The 25,741-nt window shown below is 39.4% G+C and overlaps 1 protein-coding gene across 9 annotated transcripts in view; it reads right to left on the bottom strand.

Moving 5' to 3' along the window:
- Nucleotides 1-25,741, bottom strand: part of LOC122841121 (SPRY domain-containing SOCS box protein 4-like) — a 71,832-nt gene that overhangs the window by 10,043 nt on the left and 36,048 nt on the right. For all 9 annotated transcript variants that reach the window (XM_044134149.1, XM_044134148.1, XM_044134151.1 and 6 more), the window contains one exon: nucleotides 21,363-22,318. In XM_044134149.1, the coding sequence (XP_043990084.1) occupies nucleotides 21,363-22,095 (733 nt within the window). In that variant the 5' untranslated portion in view covers nucleotides 22,096-22,318. The remainder of the gene's footprint in view (nucleotides 1-21,362; nucleotides 22,319-25,741) is intronic.

Below are 25,741 nucleotides of genomic sequence, written 5' to 3'. Positions count from 1 at the left end.
TTCTAGGGCATTAATCACCTGGTATATATTTTATTTAAAAAAATGTCTCCAAGTTGAGAAAAAAACACCTTAATCTCTACATGGCAATAAGGGTCAAAAAACACATCTCTGTTTAGCTTGATGACAATGCAGGCATTATCCTGTTAGCTATGAAAGTGCTTTCTAAGCCTCAGAGGTTGAAGAATTAACAGGGTCATATAATCCCTTAATCCTTTAATTAAAGTCAATATTATTTTAAAATGGGGAGAAAACTGCAGTTTTAGGGTTTTCTTATGTTGTGCAAAGTTAGGTACTGACCTTTGTCTGCTTATAAGCTTGTGAATGCAGAAAAGGTTACAGCTAGCAACAGCTCAATAGTCCATACAGCGTGACACATATCACACCAGTTAACCCAATGTCAGTCCACTGACCCATTGCAGTGTTTTCCAGTTAACAGGAAACATGCACAGAGACAAATATTTGCACAAAAGGAAATCCACAAGTCTTGCCAGCAACGCAGGTGCAAAGAGCACAAACCAATGCAAGCTCACGAACACAGGAAATCAAAACAGGAACACACGCTACATCTCAAGAAGGAACCTGAAAACTTCATGAAAACACAGAAATATTATTAACATGATTTAGTTGACAAAAAATGTTTCCAACAGCAATCATATAAAGATGTGTGCCAAGTCAGAGCAAATGTGACAGCAATAAATACTAATTGTGTTGCGAAAGATATGAAAAGTTACTTGGCAAAGCTGTTAGTTTTTATCTTTTGTTGCCTGGAAACAGACAATTTTCAAGCTCAACTGATCCTAACTGTTCTTTGTTTGATTGGTGAATCAGATGACAGTTCCCAGTTTCAAAAGTGTGGAAGTCATTACAGACAGTTAAAGAGGAGCAGCAAAAGCAAATGAGACAGATTATCAGGGTGACACCATCAAATGTTGATGGACATGTTACCGTGGAGTATTGTCTCTGCTGCTCAGGCGTTGAGCTGTTTTAATTTTCCTTTAGGATGGGTAAAGTATTTTTAATTTGACTGGATATTTTTTACTGTATTTTAAAAGAGTAAAGGTTGTTTTGCAGTGACAATGAGCTCTGATAGCATGACAGATTAAACAAAATACTTTGAGCACTGTTGATTATACCATTTATAGTTAAAGTGGTGCTGGCACTAAATCTCCAATCAGCGCATCTCCGAAGTTATTTGGTTGTTTACTCGTTTATTTAAAACTTTGGGAGGGGACAAGTACTGATGCTTAATTTAACATTTTAATTAGTGGAAGTTGAGATTATAAACACCCAGAAGTACTGCAGACTTGAAACTTGGCAGGGAATAATGATTTCCTCTTTCCCCTAAAGTTAAAAGTCAGATGTAAGTGGTGTTAGAGGGGACTTTCTTCAGTGTGTCAACATCAAAGCTTTCTGAAATACACATTTAAACATCTCTCTGCCTCCATTTGACGCGTACCCTGGGAATCATGAAAAAGACGCAGCAGTTACTCCTCATACATCAATGAGAAAGGCAGAAAAAGATATTTAAACCTCACTTGAAAAAAACCCCATCTGAGCCGAGGCAGGGATTAGTCGATGGTGTGTCTTCACTCTTTTGAGCACAGTTCTCTCTTTTTCAGGCGCACCAGAAACTCATCTCTGTCCAACACCAGTGTCCTTCACAGCAACAGTCCGCCTTATTCTGAACTGGCTCTGCGTCTTCTCCCGTGCTTCATTATACAACACCACCAAATGTTTAGCACAGTTACCCTTCAGGAAGCCGCTGTGCAAAACTGATGAAGTAGTGGAGGATTTCTCAGAAAATCCTTTTGTACTTAAAGGAGGATGCAGCCACATGACGGGAGGTCTGATGGATGCAAACAAAGACCGTCTCACACAGATTTAAAAGGAGCACTCTTCTCTCAAGTCAAAACTACATATTCAAAATATTTCAACAAAACTAACCTAATGGTAGCGCTTAAATCACTTGAGACATTTTTTAAAAATATGACTAATGTGTTAGTGTCACACAGGAGAGGTGGGCACTGTGGGCAGATCTGGCTACTATAGAGACGAGCGATGGCGGCAATACAAGGCATGGTGGTGTTTCTTTTTAAAGCTCTGTTCTCTCTTTACCGTGCAGAATTACTGTAAATCCGATGTGCGCCATCTCCTCTGGGATGAGAGGAGAGGAGATAAGAGAAACAGGAGGAGGCAAGATGTGAAAGAGAGGTGGAAAAATAACGGTGGCGGGGGAGGAGGACGGGCTACGGAGGAGCAGCAAACGGCTGAGACGATGAAGAGGAGAGCGATGTGAAGAGGTCAAGGGAGCACAGAGGTGGAAGGAGTTAAAGGAAAGCTACATAGCAGAGAGAGTACTAATGTCCTTTACGCCACTGGGAGGAGGGGAAAAACGTATCTAGAAAAATGGTGACTTCAGGAGGAATCTGCTGAAACACAAATCAAAATAGTAATAGTTATTTTTTATGTGATTTGTAGGGAAACTCCTCAGGAGACATTTTCTTTCTTCAACATCTAACAGAACACCAAAACGTGAGCAAAAACCAGAAAATACTCTATTCTGACCCAGCCATCAATTCACTGTCTTCTATAAATATCAGGTTACAAAGGAAAAGAAAACCTAGAGATCTGTCTCCTCTGCGTGTGTTGCCAATTCAGCAACTTTCTTGCTATATTTAGCAACATTTCAGACAAAAAAATCAGTATTAGCCAAAATCAAAATCGGCAGGTCAGGCTTCTTAAAGATTGGTATTAGGCGATCAACCATAAAACTGCAATCGGTGCACCGTACATTTTTTTTATACCTTTTCAGACCTGGAAGAATTTAATAGACTCAAAATCAGAATCAGCTGTAAAAGCTGATTTGAAAAATCAATGTTTTTTTAATGTTTAAAAATTGTGTTGTGATTTTCAACTTATAGAATAAAGTGGATGTGACAAAATGAAATGCAGGTTCATTTTAAAATGCCATCTAACATCACATTTCATAGTGACATAGATTGAAGGAAATCCATATTTTCACAATGAGAATGATAAATGACTATATTCTAGGTTTTTATGGTTAAAAGTAAAGTGGCAATCGAGTGTGAGAATGAAAAGTTTTGTTACAAATGTCATAGGATTCCACTCTGGACTACAGGAAGCCTAGTTTTAGCATTACACTGTATGTGTATATAAACTCTGCAAAAGTGTTTTTTTCAAGTCAACAAACAAAGAGTTGGTAAAGACAGAAAGGATAAAAGGAAAACACGAAAAACCAGAACAAAAAAAATTTGCTAAAGTCATGTGAGAGGCCATAAAAAGACAGCTGTGGCTCCACTATAGAAGGTCTTTTAGAAAGAAGACAGGACAATGTCCCCCCACAAACACGTGCACACACACAGTCATAAGCTTTCTCACGTGCACACATGCAGCAGGAGAGCCTCTGCCACCAACCTGACAGACAGGCTGAGATAACAAGCCAGCTGATCCGTCAGCAGCTTTTTGTGTCAGGTCAGGCTTTGTGTGTGTGTCTGTATTTGTACATGAGTAAGGACATTTTCCTGATCCTCTGTTTTCTTTCCAATTACACTGAGTTTTACTAGTTAGGATTAGAGGCATGGTGTGAATTAAGCTTTTATTAGGGCTAGGGCTAGGAATATCCTATGGTCAAGGTTAGGGTTAGGCATAAATGTAGTTACTAAAATTCACAACAAAGTCCTCAGATTGATAGAAATAAAATGGTGTGCTTGTGAGAGAGTAGCTTTTTCAACAGACACTAAAGCACCAAAACAAATATCACAGGCACACAAAGCTGTTTTAGGATGATATCAGCACTTCTACACTTCAGAGGAAACACAGCGTTTAGTGGTGTGTCATAATGAGTAACGATCATCTCTACATCCAACTAAGTCAGAGCTTGTCACAGACGGCATCAAGCTTATACTTGATTGCAGGATGATTTCCTCGAAGTAATGATTGGACGTGTTAGACTGTGTGGGATAACTGACTGAGACTATCTGGTAAAACACCTGAACCAAAACTCACGAGGCAAATCTTGTTATTCTGGCTGTGAGAGAGTGAGAGAGAGTTAAAGTTCTGGTGGATAACAGGAAGGTTGTGTTATTGTTTGGAGCCTTCACCATCTGTGCCATAAAACATGCAGGAATTGGGAATATTGGCACACTTTAGAAATCTCAGAGTAGAGTGGAGATCTGGATACACTAGAATCAAATTGATGATAAATAATGTTCTATACTTTGAACATAACACCGTCAGGCACAATAACTTGACTACCTGCCTAACCTGATGATGTTGATGTTGGCAGTGGGCTCGCATTTTATTGTTAATGACAACTACAGTGTCATGTAGGGCAAATGTAATTACATTTTTCTAAAGAAAAAGAAAAAATATAAAAACAATCTAAAAAATGAAAAAGAAAAAGAAAAATTGTGAGCAGACGATTAAAGATATGCCAGAAGTCTGAAGTAAATCTCTACAAAATGAGGTGGATGAGTGAATTCCAGGGGGCAGGTATGAGTCACTCCTTCCTCTCAGGCATCACAGTCATTACTTCTTTGCCGTTCACGACTTCTATAATTGATGAATCAGTGAGGAGCGCACCTGAAAACACTAAAGGCTATGTTCACACATTTCATTCCTAATAACGACGGTTTCCTGTTTCACCAGTCTCATGATAACTGCAGATTGTGCTGGTGCACCCAATATGTTGTGCTGAGGCCAGGGGAGAGTTTCTGACATCAGAAGAGGCAGAGCTGATGCAGCTGTTGATGCCTTCACTGCTGGACAGCATTAGGGGTCTAGTAGAGGCACAGGCGTGGAGGTCAACCAAGGAAAAGTCTTGATATAATGTTAGAAAAGCAGAGAAACGGAGTCAAATCAAAGTAGTGGTGGTGAGCAGAAGCAGGCGAGAGAGCTGTGGAGTGAGGAGAACATGCTGCAAGGGAGTGAAGCGATGGTACCTCTCCTTTCACATGTACAAAGGCTGAAGGAGGACTGGATCTGCAGAGAACAGCAGCTAAAAGGGGCTGGAGGCACACACATATGTGGGAATCAGGAAGGGGGAAACAAAAACTGAACACTACAGATACAAACAAGTGGAGCCAGGACACAAATAGAGACTGGAGGCAGAAGCCTGAAGACAGAGACTGAGGATAAAGAAGGAGCATGTGGAGCTGAAGATAAAGACAGAGAACAGGATGTTATAGCAGAGCTCGGCAGGTTTAGGGGCAAAAAAGACAGGTGGGAAACATGCTGCAGGTCAGATAGGGCAAAACAAAAGATCTGTAATAGAGGTGGAGAGTGAGAGAACAAAGAGACTGACAGGAACAACGTGAAAAGGAGTAAAGAGTTGATGCTAAATACTTGCCTGAGAGCTAGAATTGTGTATTTCTGATGAAGAAGAAGTGACTATTTTAGGTTTAGATTGTGAGAATGTGATATAAAATGCTGCTGACCCCACCTTTGACTTCTGAAGCCAGAAAACAAAAGCATGTCGCTGGATCCCAGAGCTCTTTAGCGGTAAACCAGCAGCAACAAACAAGAGAACAACTGAGATTCCTAAAATAGAGCTTCAGAGACCACCTGAAAGAGTTTTACTCCCGTTCAACAGGGACCCCTGCTGTCACTTCCTAACATCATAAACCAAAAGCAGCTTTAGGAAACACACTTCACTGCTGAAAGCATGCACACTAGCAGCATTTTGAGTATTCACCCCTTGAGCTTTTCTGTCACACAGAAATGTTTCAGAGGTTTAAAAAAAGGTTTAGCATGAGAGAAAGATAAGCTAAGTGCACGCAAAAGGCTTCAAATGATGATTTCATTTGTTCATAGAAAAAAAATCCAACCATCTAATCCAAACCAACTTTGCCTTGTGGGAACATATAATTACCCCATTGTTATACTATGAGTTAAAATGTGATTAATCACATTGCTCTGGTTTAGTCTACCTCATTAATTCTGCTCACTATCAAAAAATCCTAAAAGGAAATACCTGCGTAGAGCTGGAAGACATTAGACAATCTTGCGATGGTGGTAATATTGGTGAATATTGCAATGATATCGGTTGCAATATATGCCTATTTTCGTCCTTCCTCTCTGTTGTCTGTTTTCCCAAGATTCTGTGACCTTTAACCTTTTGGGCAATGTTCTTTGTGTGCAGCGTGGGCCTCGGCTGCATTGACACTGTCCAACTGGATTAATGTTCCATCAGCATGTCAAATGCAAGTTCATAACGCTAGGAATATTTTAACCAAAAGTTAATGATCGGTCCCTTTCAATATGAGCATTGCACTCACTAATATTGTGATGACAATATATATGTGATATTTTGTGCTTAAGCCCAGACATCAGCTTGGTATCTTGATTCCAAGCACATATGATGATCCGCAAACACACCAGCAGGTGCCCCTCATAGTCATATTAAAAACAACTCATCAAAAGAAGTGAAGGTTTTGATTTGGCCTAGTTAAAGTGCAGTCTTATACCCAACTCTGCTTGTCTGGTATCACTGTAAACACGACGCTCTTGCAGAAAATCTTTCCAAGGTAATTGAATTGACACATTTATGCAAAAAAAAAAAAAAAAAAAGGGCTAAATCTCTCCACAGTGACATAAGAGACTCATCGGTAGTTATGGGCAACAATTCCTGATTTTGAGGGGGGAAAAAAAGTCATTTTTTTTCTTTTACATTTTCAGAGAAAACAAGTCAGCTGTTAAGATTATGCCCACCCTTTCTACTACCAGATATTTAAATTGTAAATATAAAGCAGGTTTTTATCAACTGAGGCTGTTTGTTTCACTGTGTAAAAACTGTGCAGTCATTTGCCTTCAGACTCTCACAGTGTCTCCTCAAATGAAAAGAAAACTGCTAATCCTCCTCTCTGGCTCGCTGTCAAGATGCAACACAAGGTCAGTCATGTTGTAGCCACCCTGAGCCCAGGATGTTGGCCAGGATCAGAGGAGCCTGCTTTAAACTTGCATAATCAGAACAAAATCTCTTCATCCCTCACACAGGAATTACTCCTTTTCAGACTCGGGAGTGACCACAAGAAATACTAAGACACTAGAAGGTCAAAAGTCACAGTGTTTTCATTGTTTTGTTTTTTTGTTGTTGTTTTTTTTAAAGCAAGTTAAAATGCCAGAGTTGCAAGTGAGGAGACATGTTTTTTTTGCTCCAACAGCCTGGTTTAATTAGACATGGGGAGCAGCTGCAGCGCTGATAAAGTCTGAGGAGCGTTCTGTTTCCAGACAAAATGATGTTGACAGAGTTTAAATGGGACAAAACTAGGTAACAGATGCTTCAAGCAGACAGTTAAACTCTTCCCACTGTAGAGTTTAACTGCAAACACATGCATCCATAAGTCTGTCTGATGGGAGTAGGCACACATGAAACCACTACAGTCAATGTCTGTGATGTTTTGTTGGGGCTTTTTTCCTTGAGTGATGTGTGTACATGGGTCTGAAGAATGAAAGCAATTTTGTTTAATTCACTTGTTTCACTAGTTTGCATTTTTTTACATTATTCGCAAGGTTTTTCCAGTCGTAAGGTCTAATTCTGCAGACTGTCAAGTATAACTTAAGACTGAAAATGTCTGACAACTGAATCTAATTAAAATGTATTTCTATAAAATGATACAATAAATAACTGAACTAAATTTAAATTCATAATGTGTTAAAAGTTATTTAAATGTATCTCAGCAATAATGAATTATTTCAAATTGTCTGTGCAGCAGTTCATTACAAAACTCTCCCAATGGTTTGTCAAACATTTGATTGGTTAACCTAAGCCAGAACACAACTAGAGACCAATCAGATTGACTATTAATTGCTTATATACTGCTAACTTCTAACTATAACAAAAGTAAAATGACCAAATACTCACATGTGATTTAAACATATAATACAATAAATTCATTTCACTGTTATTTTTTGATTATCATTATTGATAAATGCATTATCCGGAATAACACATGCATCAATAATTATTTATTGACACATTGAATTTTGTCACTTTTGAAATTCCACAACAGCTCTTGTGAAAACACAGAGGGCCCAGTCTTTTTGTTTTACACACAATCTTTACAGCTGTCACACAGGCATACACAAGGGCCACAAAATGACAGCAGCCGCCTGTCTTGGGTTTTAACAAGACCATTAATGGCTGAGAGTCCATTTCCATTAAAGTGAGACTCGAATACTGTGAGGAAGCAAAAGGGAAAGTGTTTAATAGGGAAATGGAGTTTCCATTCAAACAGTGAGCTCCTAATAGTCTGTTACCAAAAACAGTTTAACAGAAGGCTACAAATAACGTCCTCCCTGGTTCTCAGCAGCTCTTTAGGACGTTAAAACTGCAGCTTGGGGTAAGCACTCATCATCCCAATGTGCAGCAAGTATGAGGTCAAATATGCTTCACTTTTGTTTATATATACATAAACAAAGTGTGCAAAGTGCATATATATATATATATATATATATATATATATATATATATATATATATATATATATAAAACACACACAATCTTCCCGTACTGATTCACCTTTACCAACCCTAAGACTCATAAACAAATCATACAATCTTCAACTCAAAGCCGCTGAGGTGAAACGACCTGCAGTGTAACTTCCTAGGCTCACTACAGTGAATCACTGCATGATCACATCCTCTACTCTTTTTGCTCCAGCGCACACCTCGATAGATGTCCTGGGTTTATTACAGCCATCAATCTCTCGCTCTCTCTCACACACACAGTCACAGGGGATTAAAGCTCACTGATAAAGTTTTCATCAAAAATCAATTCTTCAGGAAAGTTGAGTGGCCACGAACACATAAAAGCAGGATGACATCACCGGGAAGGACGTATGTACACAGTAACTTTGTAAACAACATGCAGACAGTACAATGTCAGTTTTTGCTGGTTTCTACCAAAGGTTGCACAAACAAGAAAAATGACCAGTAAACACTGTAGTGAAGATAAATCCAGAATCATGAGTATCTGCAGACTGAAGCCTGAAAAAGCAGCAGCGTTGGGTTGGACCAGACCGCGGACAACAGAGCGAGTCGCAGTAGCTGGCTTTCCACAAAGCCCATGAAGGGAAAGGGGAATGGCAAGGCCAGAAAAATCAAATACTGAGGTAGAGATTGAGTGATGAAAGGCTACTACTGGAGAAAAGAGAAAGGCTGGCCAGCAGAAGAAGAGGGGAGTAAAAAGAGTGTGTGCATTTAAGAGAATGCATCTGCAGCTCCCATACAGTGCTTTTCTTGCAGCTTTGAAAAAGGTGATCAGCTACACAGTTTTACCAAGCTATTATTTTTAAATGCACACACTCAGATTTTAATTAATCAATTTTTTTAATAATGCAAATGACTGATCACAAAACATCTCTTTGGCACTGGTGGAGAACAAATCGAGGGAAAACGGAGAAGATGGTCGGAGATGATTTCTACAGCAGATCCTGAGATCAGAAAATGACAGGATAGCGTTGGCGCCAGATGGTAAAATAATACTCTCACAGAAAGGATTCACTGTATTTTTTTTTATATGTGCTCCTTCCAGTTTTTCTGTGTGGGTGAGAGCATCCTGTATTACACATAAACGCAACAAAATACAGAATCAAATATTTTGGATGGAAAAACAAAGGCTCAAAACAATCTTGTTGACTTGAAAACCAAAGAAATTAAAGGCATATTATATTGTGTGAAAAATAGTAATTATATAACTTTTTGAAGTTCAAATGTGTGTTTAATATTTCTGTAACAGAGGGTTTGTGCCAAACCTGCTTTGGAAACCACTTTCCAAAGCACTCCTCCTGTCTTAAAAGAAGGAAACCGAGTTTTCTGCTGTAGAAACTCCACCTACACACCGGCTGAGGAAAAAAGGTGATAATCACACCGCTAGCAGGTGAGGCATTCAAGGTCCAGCAAATATTCCCTGTCTCTCTATGCTGTTTCCCTACACAAAGAGGGAAAAAAAACTTAGGATATTTCTTAATCAAACACTGGAGCTTGTTGCTCCAGAAGTCACAGGCTGGCCAAGAAAAAAAAAGTAACAAAAAAGACACAAATTTGTTTCAAGGGGAAAAAAAGCACCATGAAAAAGAAGGAAAACGCAACAATGTAGAAAGAGTTTGAAATGGAGTCTGTCGTCAAAGTCACTATTACATAATGTTTCAGTTTCATTCATTTGATTTTATTCAGCTGTAACAGTAACAAGAAGCATTTAGTAAAAATAATATCTCTGCTTTCTCTTTTCTTTGTGTTGTGAATAGAGCTTTTGGATTCTGCTTGCCTCCTAAAACCTCCCACACGTATGTTCGACTTTGGCTCTATGTCTTGTACTTTGCTCGGGTTAAAAGCAACTTTAAGTAATATTCAGTAAGAGCGCATTTATTTCTTCCAGCAGAACGCTGCTTTGTAAATGCATGAGCAGTGTTCCAGTCATTTCATTGCAGACTCTGTGGGCCTGTGCTATTGCGATAGACTAGAATTTACATCTGAACATGTTAAATTTGAATGCTTTTTAAAGTAATTATGTTTGTTTTTTGCTAAGCTCAAAACTACTTTGCTTGGCTGAGAATATTCCCGGTGGAGGTGAAGATATGTAAGAATACTTTGGATGATATTTTTATTATCTGGTTTGAAGTGTTGTCTCCCTGAAATGTAAACATGTTTGGAAGACAGTATACTTTTCCTGTCAGCTATCAAATATAGACGTGGCAAAAACAATGTCTGATTCCAGCGTGCTTCTGAGAGCTGGCTCAGTGTAGTACAGGAATAGAGATGGTAGGGAAATCCAGAGACAAGATCCACCAAAATGTCCAGCAGACAAGTTTCATTCACAGGTTTAACATCCAGTTACATTATTTCTACTCACCAAAATCTTGAATCTTACAGCAAGATAGTCTTTTGACACGCATGAAATTCAGTTCAGAAGCCTGAAGGAGGGGACCATCACCATTCGGAGCTATTGTAGAGGAGAGCCAATCACGACCAGCCAATCTGAGGGTGACCTTCCTGGTCCTACAGCTGTAAATACAGCTATTCCTCTTTAGCAGAAGGGGAGAAAAGAGCATGAGAATCGGACCTGTTGAGGTCCAAACTCCACAGACACCACAGTCTGACACCAGACCACAGGAGGGCCTTCATAGCAGTGACCAAAGGTGGCATTATAAAAGATTTTCTTTCTTTCTCTCAGTCTCCAGTCAGATACTGAGAACTCCGAATTTTGCATGTGAACTGATTAACTTTCCAGGAAGAGGGAGAGAGAGACCATTTGATGAAGCTATTTATTTTCCAATCATTAGCTATTCCCTTTAACTAGTTATAGTTCATGTTTGTTTATTAGAGAGAAAAAATGTGATAACAAAACTGAGCAATAAAAACTGCCTGTTTTCCCAGAAGCATATGATGATAGCTGATTTTTGTGTTTCCACCACTTTCTTAGCTGTGAATAATGCATACATGACAGAAATTAAAGTGGACTCTTGCTGCGTGTTGCATCGTCTTTTGCTCTTAAAGCAGCCGGTTTCTGACAGGATGTTGATTGACTGACTAAAGCATGTTACATGAAGTGATATGATAATGCACACATGCTGTCCTGATATACGTTTGTGTTCTTACATTCCTCTCCTGTTAAATAATTGCCATGTAATAAAGACACAGAAAATATCAAAATGGAAGTACCGTATTTTCCGGACTATAGAGCGCACCATACTATAAGTCGCACCTACAAATTAAAACAGAAACAAAAAAAAAAGTACATATATATAAGCCGCACCGGGCTATAAGCCACTGGTATCTCCGCCGCTCTCGCACAAGAACACAGCAGAGTACAGCAGAGGGCTGCATCCTTAATAAATCTGGTGGATTTATTATGCGCCTTAATAAATCCAGCGCATTCGGCCTCTCCAACGCCGAACCATGTTTTCGTTCATGCCGAGGTTACATACAGCGGCTCTATTCCCCACCTGTACTGCCAGATCGATTGCCCTCAACTTAAAAGCTGCATCATATGAGTTTTGAAGACATTTCTCCGTCGTGCCTAGTGCTAGCATGCGATTGTTCTAAATGAAAATTAGCACATTCTTCTTTGATTTCCAATAATTAACTTCCTGCTAAAGAGCCCCTTGGTGGTTGAAGAAAAATCCACAGAAAAGCCGCACCGTGCTATAAACCGCATGATCCAAAGCGTGGGAAAAAAATAGTGGCTTATATTGCGAAAAATACGGTGTATAAACATGAAAATCTCAATAAGCTTTCACAATTTAAAAAGTTCATGGTGTACTTTTTAGTTATGTAAAACAAAAAAAAAAAGAAAGAAAACAAGTTACATCCCTCTTTCATATATCTATGAAGAGAATTCCTGTCCCAATAATAGCCTCATTCTACCTGGTCCTCAAAAGGTTATTTAATAAATGTTAAAGGAACGCAAACAGGAAATTCACCTGGGCTACAAAAAGTAGCAGAGTGAATTAAATGACAAATAGTTCAATAAATGAACTCGGTGAGAAGGAGTAAAAAAGAAAGAAGGCTGTGGGACCTTGATACATAAACACATCAGGCTACAACACAAAGCATCCAGCCTGTTGGTGCACTGGCGATGTCAGGAGGCCAAACTGTGGCGCTGATTAGAGGCTGAGCCTAAAGCTGGCTGAACAAAGAGTGAAGCAGGAGAAGATTGGCGAGGATTATCTTGCTCTCATTCATCACCCCTCCTCATTCATTACAAGGCCGCAGACTGATTAGATAACCATGATAATAAGACATGTGGGCTTATGTGTGAGAGTGCCAGTGGCAGATTTGAAAAAACTGAAAACGATGTCGTTCTGATGAAGTGGTCCCCAAACACTGAAGTGTAAAGTCTGCTATTTCTACATTTTTTCACTTCATTTTGAGCCTGCCACACAGCTATAAAAAGGCCACCTGTACCTGGGGAAAGCAGGGCTCACATTTATAGTCTTGTCTGCGACAGCGTTAAACGTGGGATTTATGGGTAAGCAACAAGCAACTGCTGAGCTTTCAAAACAGATTTCAGCTCTGGAGTTTTTCATAGATGCATACATTTCTGTGGATCCCCAGGGCCGGTCGTTGGGCTGCATCACTGATGACAAAGCAGCCGGTATCCAAAACGCCCTTATTTTAATTGCTGCTAATGAATGAATTCTGGATGTTAATTGCAATTAAATTGGCTTCACACAGAAACGATACTTTTAAACAGAAGGTACAAACACCATTGCTGGGTGTATTAAGGAAATGCTAGCCGGTCAGCTCCCTCAGGTAAGCAATTAAAGCTGAACAATCAACAGTGATCAGGATTTTAGCATTTTAAATCCATCTTTTCAACCGTGAGCTCCCAATTGTTTTGTCAAGTTTTTTCTAAGATTTTTTCCCTTTCTCACCATCTGGCGCTTCCTTCCATTCATCCCTGATGTTTATCCATCCTCATTTGAGATTCTGTCTCTAGCCCAGGTTATGAGCAATTATGCTAATGTCAGTATTTATTTGACATTTGTTTGACTGATTGCATTTGAACCTTACATAAAACAAACAATCGCAGAGCAAACACCAGGTGTTGGGCTTCATATGCACTTTTTGGGAGGCTAATGGAAGTTCACACAGCACTTACTAGTCAAATACAGTTAATCTAATCTAATGAGGTGATATGTAAAATTACACATGTGCATATCAAAATTATAACCATCTCACCTGTAATACAATTTTTTTTAACTTAATAGAAAAACAGAAGGCAATGATTGATGAAAACACTAACTCTTTGTTTGTCCCAGAGATTTTTCACCTTTAACACAGCGTTAATTCAGACTCTATGTTGATTATTTACGTAGAGTTACACACCAAGCATCGCTTTCTAATGAAGTGAACCGAAGAATGGCGTGTGTCTACAAACAATTGGCTGACATGAGTCCAAAGTCCATTTCCCAGCCTCGTCCCTTACACTCAGACTCGTGCTGCCTGCTCATTAGCGGAGAAGAGGAAACCGTTTTCCATTCAGCTGTGTTGTCGTGATGTTTTCACAATGCAGCTTTTAATAACTTGGGGGATATTTACAATGCATTTACAGTTGGAGTGCCATAGCGACAGCTCCATCTGTGAATAACAACACAATACGACAGAGTAAAAATGGAGTATGTTAATTTAATGTTGTTTGTTTCTACTAACAGTTATCCTGCATTAGGTTAATCAACATGAAAATCAAGCGCCAGTTACAGTTCTCATTAGGGAAAGCAGGTGTGCATGATGCAGCCTCGAGGTGTTGGGATCAATAAGGTCCCATTACTGTGATGAGGTCAACGCGGACGGAGAGGAAAAAACCCAGAAGCAGCAAAAACAAAACGGGGGGTGATCCAAGAAAGATAGCCTAAATGTCCACACCAATCACAAAGACAGCAGCACATTTCTGGAGTGAGTCAGTAAATCTTAAAAATTAATGATGGACTCTTTGAGCTCCAAAGGAAAAATAAACAACTAAAGAGCAACAACAACAACAAAACTTAATTAATGCTGGATCTGCAAAAGCTCTTTAACCCTTTTCAGTACCAGCAGTCAGGCCGTTTCTGGTATCACGGCAAACAAAAGGTTCCAAAACGTGACAACTTCAAAATTGCTGAAATTCTCCATCATTCTAGTTATGGGTTTTAAAGTCTTTTTAAAAGATCAGCTAGAGTGGCGAAGGGACAGGGGTTTTCTTTAGCTGCATGAAACGTGGGAATGTGTCAGATGGCAACTACACAAGTTCCTTGTTCATAGCAAAATCAAATCAAGCCATTTAAATTATTGCCACTCATGAAGAAACTAAGGGAATCCATCCATCACTCAAATACAAGCAGGCTTCCAAATCAAATGAGTCATAGAGATTTTTTAGGACGTACACGATGAATAGTTATCAACTAAAATCTTCTGCCATCCATTATGTATCATCTATCAGACAATGTTCAAATGAAGAATTCTTTACACAAGATTATGACACATTTGCCTCTGCTGCTACTGGAATATTTCATCTTGCAGCTCAGACCGACCCAATATCCCAGTGCATTACCAGCATAACGCTTTTGTCAGATTTCTGCACTAATGGTGTGCATCTGGGCAATGGATGACTAATAGTGAGAGTCTGCAGGGCCCACATGTTCTCAGGAGCCAACACTTCAAAGAAAAGAAGAAAAGCAAAATAAGAGAAATAAGCACAGACACTTGACAGTAAAAGGCAGAGGGACACAAATCAGAGAAGCATTAACGGCCAAGTGCAGCCATTATGCCTGAGGCTAGCAGCAAAGTTAATCTAAAGCACTAACCCACTGACCCACATAGTGCCAAGCCAGCAGTTGTAAAACTCTCAGTGCGAGCTCGATGTCAGGCTGCCACGAGAAAGCGGAGTCGCTGCTCCTCACTGGACTATTTATGACTCAGGTACTGATGAGCCTCCCTTCTGTGGAAAAGAATGAAATCCAAGAGCGGCGACCAAACCCAGAGGAAATGAGCTGGTGTTAAAGGATCCAGTTTTCCAGCAGTTTTCAGAATGATTCTTAATCATCTTCTCCGTCTCAGTCTCTTTATTTCACCAACTTTGTGAAGAACTTAGCTTGACGGATGGCCCTCTCCTTAAGACCATGTCTTCATGCAAAAGACAACAAATTAACTAAGCTACATATAATCAACAAAGTGCAAATTGTATTGGAGAGCATCCAATACAATTTTTTAAGTTTTTCTACAGAATTTCATTTAAAATGTATCTTTGGGGTTGTTGTCCGGCAGTCTCAAGTCTTCTGCAGCCTGCAACGTTTTCAGGATTTTGATATGAACATTCCAGTTTTCCTGGTGAGGAGAAGCACACCCATACCATGATACTGCCACCACAATGTGCTACCCAGGAGGTTGGTGTGTTCACAGTGACGCGCAGTGGAGTTATTTTGCTGAGGGATATCAGAGTGAAGATCCCTTTATGCAGCCTTTACACATGTAAATAGGGCCACCCATTTCAAAAGTTGTCAAACATTCCCTGCCCTCAAATTTCAATGTGTTTGCAAAGCAGGAATGGTCCTTAGGGAGTGGGTGGTTTTGAGAAAGCCTCTGATTTCAGAGGAAAATGGCAAAAAATGGGAACAGAACTAATGGGTCAATAAATACTCTGTAGAATGTAGATGGAGAAATTCTGCCACTTACGTCATCATCTTCTTCTTTGCTCATTTCCCTGACTGTGCATGAGCTATACTGCACCACAGTGCCCCCCTATGATTATCAGTGGTATTGCTCAGAGAATGGGTCCACATCCAAAACCTCCATAGTAATAACAGACTAAAACATGAACAAAATGAATACAGAAGACGGACAAAAAACCACTTCTGCGTAGAGCTACATATTTTATGTTTAGGGCCTTAAATTGAGGGATAAACACACACCAAAATATTTAAGATGTTTAGGCTTAAACTACTGACTAACAGACTGGAGACCTGTCCAGGGTGAACCCCGCCTCTCGCCTGGAACGTTAGCTGGGGATAGGCATCAGCAACCCTCCCGACCCCGTTAGGGACAAAGGGTGAACAGAAAATGAATGGATGGATGGGTGGGCTTAAACTAATAGAAATCATGACTTTTTCTTTTTCAGAGTTACATGCTTCTTTGTACTGATTCTTCATGTTGAATGCTCATCAAATGCATTGCATTTGTAGCAATATTTGGACAACGTGTGAAAATATTCAAGGGGTATGAATATTTTTGCAAGTGATAGAAACATATATAGGCTCTGAAACCTGAGTGTCGGTAACAGTTGCCTCACTCCATATAATAATCACACAGAGTGGCAAATCTTAAACAGCTCGCTTTTAAATTCTGCCTCCTTATAATCTTTCTTGCTATTTCGTGGCTATTATCTTTTTACTTATCGCCTGGCTTGGAGCTGATTAGGTCAGTTTTTCTCTCCCTTTCATCTGTCCTCATTGCTTTTATGACCCAAGTTCTCTGCTCCACACCGTTTCCTCTGCTTCCCCAACAGTCTGTGAGGCAACAATGACTAATCCTGTCATGTGGTCGTGGCGGTGTCTGAGGCTGAAAAGGGATTCCACGAAAAAAATCACATTACTCCAGCTGAGTGAGCTTGCAACGTTTCATAGCTGCTAACAGGAAAGGCAAGTTTTAGTCCCTCTGTTTGTGTGTGTTTTTCACAACGTGTTCCCACAAATATGGTTCCTATGATGAAGCAAATCAAACACTTGTAATTGCTAAAAGTATGTACACAAGACAAGAGGGGGGAAAAAAGACAGACTTGCATGAAAGAAATGTTTACACATTAATTTGATAGAAGCCGTCAAATTAACTCACAAAAGAGGTAAAGCATCATCAATTAAGGAAAATAGTCCATCTGGGCAGCTGAAATTACTTCGCTGCAAATATGAAGCAAGACAAATGCCTTGAAGTTGCATTACGCAAAGCATAAATAATTTAAATCCAATTTACAGCTAATTTCAATGCAACGTCTCTCTACGTCTCTCTGCATTAGCGCACATTAAACCAACCTCTCTGCCTCTCAAGCTTTAAAGGGACTTAGAAATCCAAACTTGGGCCTGAAAGGCTCTTGTCTTTACGTCTGGTGCCGTGTTGTTGCAGGAACGGGAGAAATAATCTTAGGCGGAGCAAAATGATAATAATGGTGCAACGGGGGCCTGAGCTGGAGTGATGAGAAAACAAACTGTGTCATAAGCAGCCGGCGCGTCGGTAAATCTTTTGTTAATACCCCACAGTCATGTTATTTCCCCTTCAGCGGCAATTCTCTGCAAACTCTCTCCTCGCAGGAAGGCGTGTTGGATGAGGACATCAGCGAAGGACTGAGGCAGCTGTTTCAGGAGCAGACACACACATCTGATTGAGATCGCAACTCTAACTCATCAGGAGAGGTAATAATCATGAGATAAACTTCAGAATGTGATGCAATGTCTGCTCATGGTTGGCCCTCACAAACATTCATATTCTCCAAAAGCAGACAGCAGTTATGACTTCATTCTCACTATTTGAGTCATCAACAAGGCAGACAGGCTGATTCAATCATAATGACTGAACACACCAACTGTAAACTTACCCTGGTGGGGCCTGCAGTAATAAAGAGAGCTTATGTCTACTTATTTCCACCTTGACATTTAAAAAAAAATGAGAACGGTATATATATATATGTGGTAGATATTCTGCTCTTCAGCTTTAATGAGGAAAACTGTCATTTGTGTTTCTGAACTCTGCTGCCTTTAGAGTTTGCACTGATCCCTGCGGTGCCGTTTCAGAAGCTTTGCAGTTTGTTTATTTGCCTCCTAAAAACACTCGCAACGAGTAACGGCGAGCGCAGGCTTCTGTTTAAACAAAAAGTAATGCAAGCTGTAAGAACGGGACAACACAAGGGAGGTGGGCAATTACTGTAATGCAGTTCTCTGAAAGGAAGGGTGATGAGAGACTTGAATGTTGTCCCGCTATAGAATAAATAAAACATCCCCCTCCCAAAGCTCGATCTCAGAATGAAGAAAGAAAGCTAAATTATTATTTTGGAGCTGAAGATCCAAGGAGATTTTACTTTACTTAGTCCCTGTTAAACATAGCTTTTGCCTCCATCTGTCCTTTCTCACACAGACAAACACATGCCATCTCATCTGTTTTGTTTTCCATCTTAGAATTTGCATAACATGTTTGCAAATTTCCTATGGAAGATACAATTTCATGTGAATCAAAGACAAACATTCACCTGTATGATGCGGTGATAAATAAACAAATGTATTTCCTAATTGTGAGGTGGAAAAAAATTCAACATGTTTTGAAAAACTGCGGCGTGAAGTGACTTTTACTCTAATTCCACTAAAACAAATCCAGTTTAATGACGTTACTCAACCTGAGCCACCTTTATATTAAGTAAATAAATCCAGGTGTTCACAACTGGTAGATATGCACTCCATGGAGAGTTGAAGATATAATTGCAAAGTAAAATGTTTCCACAAAGTATCCAATCATGGGAGCTCAATAGAAATGCACAGTAGATTTTTTTTTTTTTTTAGCTGTTTTTCTTGTTTTTTTTTATTAACAAGGAACTATTGATACAGCTCCACTCCAGACTTCTGCACTACTCTTTGTTGGTCCATTACCTCAAATCTCACCAGAATACACTGAAGATTACAGCTGTAATATGACAATATGTGAAAATATATATATATATATATATATATATATATATATATATATATATATATATATATATATATATATATATATATTTGCAAAGCACAAGAAAAACAGAACCCAGTGATGTACTATTATGAGAGACTGCACCTTTCTCGTTCACTTTAACCACAAATATATGAGAAACATTTCTATGCTTTTGGTCTCCTCTCCTTTTGAAATCTCTTCTTGCATATCAAGATGAACCGACCTGCATTAAACTTTGCATATTTTCAACCAGACCTCATTTCACAGCATGAAGCCCATATGCTCGGTGAAGCGAGAGACTTGATATTTCTCATATTCTTTCTGATGGCCCATGACACAGAGTCACTATGAAATCCTGCAGACGGCTCCTTAAATGGAAAACTAGATGTGATGATGCGCTCTCTAAGCATTTCAACCATGTACTTTAAGTTATCTCTACAGTGGGAGGTTTTCTCTTGTTCTGATTCTTATTTTCGTTTGTCGGCTCCAATTTAAGAGGCAAAAACATCCAATTTAAAGCTGCGATGAGACTTGTGACCTCTTTTTCAGAGTATGAAAACATGTTATGGTGTCATGGAGTCCTTGGAGAGCAGTGGTCCTCTGAGGACATTTTCAGAGAGAAACTTGAGATGACTGGACAAAGAGAAAACCAGACATAACAAACTACAAAGAGGAATGGGTTTCCTCTTTGCTCTGTGATGAGTCAAAGGAAGAAAAAAAAACACACTGTTTTGATATCAAACAAGACCCATGGGGTTCTGCAAACTCAGAGACAGCCAGAGTCGGATCTTAGGCTTGTTTTCATGACACACACTCTCCCATCATAGCAGGTGCAGGTCCATCTGTATTTATCCATGATGTGTGTCTAACCAGGCTTTTGAAAAACATCACTGTTTAGACTGTGATTCGAGACAGAGCTTCTCTCAGAGCACCAACATGAAGACAGAGAGGGGAAGTCTCATGAGAAAAATATATATTGACATCTGAGTTGTGAAAAAAAAAACAACCTCAGCAGCAGTATTTCCACAAACAGCGAATGTTCCAGATTAAATGCATCTCCTCATGATGGAGTACGGTAGACGGCCGTTGAAACAGCAGAGATATATCATTTTAAAAACAAAGACTTTCGAAAGATCAGATAGGAGCAACTAATAACAGGTTGTCAGGACTAATTGCTTTTTAAGAAATTCAATATATTATGTTTTGTCCAACTAAATTCCAAACCTGATTGGGCAGAGTGAAATACAGGGAAAACCTGGGGAAAAAAACTGTTACCAACCATATTTTTGCAACCGGCCACAGGTACATTAGATTGACTTAGATCAAAGCTTATTCATATGTCAGAATGACCTAATTAAAGTTTCATGCTAAGTCACATTGATAAATCTTTGGAAAGACTTATTTTACACAAAAAAATTGACATAAATTTCAGTATATGGATGAGATTGGCAGAATCATAGCACAGAAGATAGTTTTGCCAAGTAGTGACTTTTAGGAAGGTTAAATAAAAATGTAGGACTTTTCAGATTTTATTTCCTAAATAGTTTTAAAACCATGAGCGCTCTTAACTAAACTCTTTGGATAAACCTTAAAACATATTTCTATATAAGCTTTGAAGCAAGTTAAACACTACTGAATACAAATGGAAGCTAAGTGTGTGAAATAACCCTCTATTGCAGAACGAGTGAATTTCACTTCCACCATTGGACTAAAATTAACTTTTTGTCTGTCTGCTGTAGCATGTAGAGTACACAATCCCAGAGTTTACAGAGTTTCACAAGCAATTAATAACCTTACCACAATCTCTGGTGCGCGAGAACATGTCGCAATCACTGAGTTTCTTTTTCCAGTATCAACATATTGTGTCACTTTCCAAAAATAATGGGCCAAATCATTTTTGCTAAGAGTGATCTTTTTTTTTTTTTGGCCTAATTCATCTTTTGGTAAAAATAACTTTTAGAAAAAAATGACTTGGGCCATCATCTTAGGAAGGTAGTAATGTTAAATGTTGAGTACGTTTAGTTCAGTTGTGGTTACCTTTTTTAAATCAAGTATAATTTATCTTAAAATCTATTTAAATGCAATAGTATTAGCAATGTCCCTTAATTTGATAAAATATTACTATTTGGGAATTTTCTCCCTGAAAGTATTTATGTCGTGTCATAAATGTGGTTACTTACGATCCAAGCCGTTGATATACTTCATGGTTATTTCACAATGTCCCCATACGGCACTCACGATGGGATACAGCTTCCTTCCTTTCAGGCCTCGAAATGCAACTCCTAGATACTGTCCATCCACCATAAAGCTAAGCGTCCCTTCATCCATGTCCAGAATCACTAGTAGAGAGTCCGGGAGTGTGAATGACTCGTCTGGCTCTAGGAAACAAGGGTACGAAGGCAGCGAACTGTGGGACCGGTTCTTACTGTCATGGTAGAGTCTGTTTCGTCCCAGATCCCAGCCCCAGGACTCACAGTCCGAACCCACTAAAGCGGTGTACCCAACAGAATGTAGAGGAGCTTCCGAGGTCGCCACACCCACCACAGCGTGGGTGCCTCGCTGCCGCGAAGGCCAGTGGATCTTCCACACATGAAGACCCCGTGTGTATCCAACCCGTCCTCTGATGCAGTCCGTGCTTTGAGCAACCGGGTGTCTGTGAAATGTCAACTTGTCGTCCTCTTTGATGAAGATGTTGAGGGAGCGGTCGTCTGGATTCCACGCATGATGGAGCTGCGTCTCCAGTCCAGCGCATGGCATGTCCAACAGGAGATCCAGCCTGGGTGGCTTGGAGAAATCTGGACCCCTGAGCTCCAAGTGTTGGCGGCGATGAGCCGTGGGCCGGTACGACGGGGAGCCGCCACTTTCCCCACGACCATCCACCGATTTAATGCTGCCTGAAATCTTCTGACCCATGGCTGTGATGAAAGGGTTGGTGGGAGGAGAAGGGGAGGAAGGCAATGTGGTATATGTGCAGGTGGGTGCTGCTGAGCGGAAGCTCGACGTTACCTCATCAATGCGGAGTTGCTGAAGTTAGAGTTACTAAGTGAAGGGTGATGGAAGGAAATGAAGGAGCAGGAAATGAGGGGCAGATCTGGTTTCATGCCACAGATGTCTTCATTGTGAGCTGCATCTGGTCCTGTCAGAAAAGCATAAGAAAAAAAGACAAAAGAAATTGTTACTAAATCTACTTTTTGCAAACTACAGTCTTGCAAAACTACTCCAAGAAACACATCTCCTATTTTACAGCTATAAAACTAAAGCAAATGAGTAGATTTAAAAGCACTTACAACAAATAAAAGAAATTGTAGGAAAGCGTTTCTTGAAAACAGGAAGTGTGCAACAAATAGAGATGATGTACTTTGGGCACAGTCTGTTCTCTTGAGAAAAAAAAGTTTGTGCTTTTAGGGAATATGTTAAATGGAGACCGTATAATGACACCAGTGAAAGACAACAACGCACTTTTGCTACAATGCCAACTACACAGGAAACCTGGCAGGCAGTCAACAGCCAGTGATAATTGTATGACAAAGTTGATCAGATAAGAAAATATTTCATCTTACAGCACTTTTTTATTATGTCCAGAAGTTTTTATGTTCTCTATCACTCTGAAAGTCTGCTGATGTCCACTGATTACAATAATTAATAACCCCTTTCACTTTGTTTTGCCACTTAGCTTTAGCTTTCACACATTCTTCTATGAGCCCAATAAAGGAGAGTGTTTTACTGCTCTCAGATCCTCTACCTCATTCCTCCTCAATGGATAAACCTTCACATAAATCTTCACTTTCTGAACTCAAATAGGAGCTGGAAACTTTGCTATCACCACTTTTGTCTTGACTAGATACTGATTCGAGAATTTGGTGTAAGAAAAGTAACATCATCACTTTTCAACTTTTCTTTCACACTTTTAGAGATGCACTTTGTATTTCTAAATATAAGCTACGAGCATGAATACAAATGAAAAGGAAAATTCAATCAAACGATTATATATGTCCCTCATCATTCCACAAGAAAACAGAGTCAAACCAAATGTCCTGATAGTGTTGGTAAAACATTTTATCCCATATTTGTAATACTGTTTTCAGTCAGGATGAGAATTCAAGAAACACAAACACATGAATAACTACAAATTCAAACTTCCCACGACTTCCAAACCTACATACCAATAATGATGGATTCGTTTTTGCTCCATGAAAACTACCCAGTTGTGCAACGTTGGCCACATCTGAAGCTGGCAAACTCCCTTTTCGCTAATCTAATTTTAATGATCATTGCCTGAGCCAGCAGAAACAACAGCAGGAAGACAAAAGCACTGCGTAATAATTTATCTCCAGTCCTTTGTGTGTAACACAGTAGAAAAAGTCATGTAGACGCTAATCCTAATCTGCATAGAGGGCCGCCATAATATGTTGAAACCAGCTGATTACCTTGAAGTTCCTGTACAAAATATCAGATATTTCTGAGGAAAAACCACAGATAATACTGGAGTTTTATTTTTAGAATTAGTTTCATCTTTGAGTCATTTTCAGCGTAACATTTGAGTTTCATCTGGGGGTGTTAAAGTACTAGGTCACTTTTTAACAAAGTTCTGCAGACATCCAACCAGAAGTAAAAATGTTATTCTTCCTCATTTCACATTAAAAAATTATTACACTAACTGACAAAAGATGGTTTATTTAACATTTCTTTTTATTCTGTTAAAGTCACCACCAACGAGACAAGGTGCCAGAATTATGGATATTAGGTTTTTCTCGGATAGTCCGAGATCTGTTATTTCTGCCAACATATAATTGGTCTTCAATACTTAATTTAAGCTTAGAAACGCAGAACAAAGATGATCTCACACCCTCCCACACGCAGCTCTGTGTAGTTAAACTGGTGCAGAGATCTCTTCCAGGAATGGCAGCTGAAGCTTCCTCTTTGCATTTCGGCAGCAGTTGATGACACAAGTGAGTGTGTGTGTCTGGTGGTGGTGTTTACCAGACATCATTAACTGCAAAACAGCAATGATGTAATTTTTTGAAAATCTTTTTGTTCTAACGTATCTGTGGTTGTAACACTGAAACCTAAGAGCTAAGCAGCCTGTCTGACACCTAGATATGAGCAATTCATTTCTCATTTATGTGTGACATTTCCTTTGAGTGAACAAAGAAATTGTGTCCTGCACAATCCTGTAAATAAATCTTGTAGCATTTAACTCATTCTAAAAATAAAACGCCATAGGTCACTAGTTTAAAATGTATTTTAAAATGTTTCTTCTCCTCTCTAACCGTCCTCCTTTCTGTTTGTGGTGGCAAGATAAAGCTGGGTCCTTTTTTAAAGCTTTGCCATTAGAGTTTTAATGGTGTTAAACTTTTGAAATAATTTTCAAAAACTACGTGGCCATTTTCCTGTAGCCGTTATGACAATAACTCAGTGCTTCACCCACTTCACTTACATGAAGGGCACATTCTCTTGTTCTGCCCATTTTTAAGAGTGGCTTAGACAAATGCAAAACCCATTCCACTGAATAAATCCAGTTAGGCACAAGCCTTTTTACTTTTCTCTTGCTTACAAGAAAGACAAATTTGGCTGTTTGGAAATATTTCCCTCTGACTGTAAAAAAAAGTTTGCAGCAGAGCTCAAATGTACTCAAACGAACATGTCAAAACTAAAACTAAAAGTGGTCCTTAGAAAGTCAGCCAAAGTGCAAACAAAAGTGTTTCATCTTTGCTGCTTTCATTTTCGTCATTCTTTCTCTCTCATTTTTCCACCATGAATAAGGTCAGTGCAGCTGGCAGCCATCATGACTAATGTCTGCCACTACTCCGCTAAGTGTGAGAGGACAGCTACACACACACATTCACCCCCCCCAAACACACAAAACAGACAGCTGCCTCTTTGTGTGTGTGTCAGCTCAGTTGTCAGGTAGGTAAGGAGAGGAAGCTGCATGTAAGATTCTGGACTCATCAGTGCCAAACTTCAAAACTTACAATGTGTTTCTACACGAGCTTCGGTTTGGTTGGGTCTGGTCGGGTCTGGCCTGGCATGTGGCTGACAATTTGGCATGTTAAACCATCATCAACGAAGCACTTGACCTTTGATCCCATGTCATAACGGTCATGATTGCATGGTAACTTCTCAGGAGGCACGTCATCGGCTGCTGCAAATAGCAGGAACGTGCTTCTGCCATCTGTTGTTTACTTTGCCGACAGTTTACTTTGTCAGTTCTCCCGATTAGCTCCTTCATTCTTCCCTCTATCCTGCTGCTGCTGTACCTGTGTGGTCAGGTCAATGTTTCCTCAGTTTCAATTTTTCTAATGAACCAACTGACATAAAATTTGTACCAGGAGTCCGAAACAACACCAGTAATCCATACATGTAAAGAAAATCAAAGCACTAGTTCAGTTATTGGTAAAAAAAAATAAATTAAAATGAACAGAAAGGGATAGAAAACCAAAAAGCTGAAATCTGTCAGTATTTAGAAATCATCTCTGGTACTATTTCATTAATACCTAGTTTAATATGAACTGGTGGCTTATAAAAATGTTTCTCATTATCAAAGTTTTGAACAAAGTGG

Source organism: Gambusia affinis, linkage group LG12 (assembly GCF_019740435.1).
Source record: "Gambusia affinis linkage group LG12, SWU_Gaff_1.0, whole genome shotgun sequence".
Classification (NCBI taxonomy): domain Eukaryota; kingdom Metazoa; phylum Chordata; class Actinopteri; order Cyprinodontiformes; family Poeciliidae; genus Gambusia; species Gambusia affinis.
This window is presented reverse-complemented; position numbering and strand designations above follow the sequence as displayed.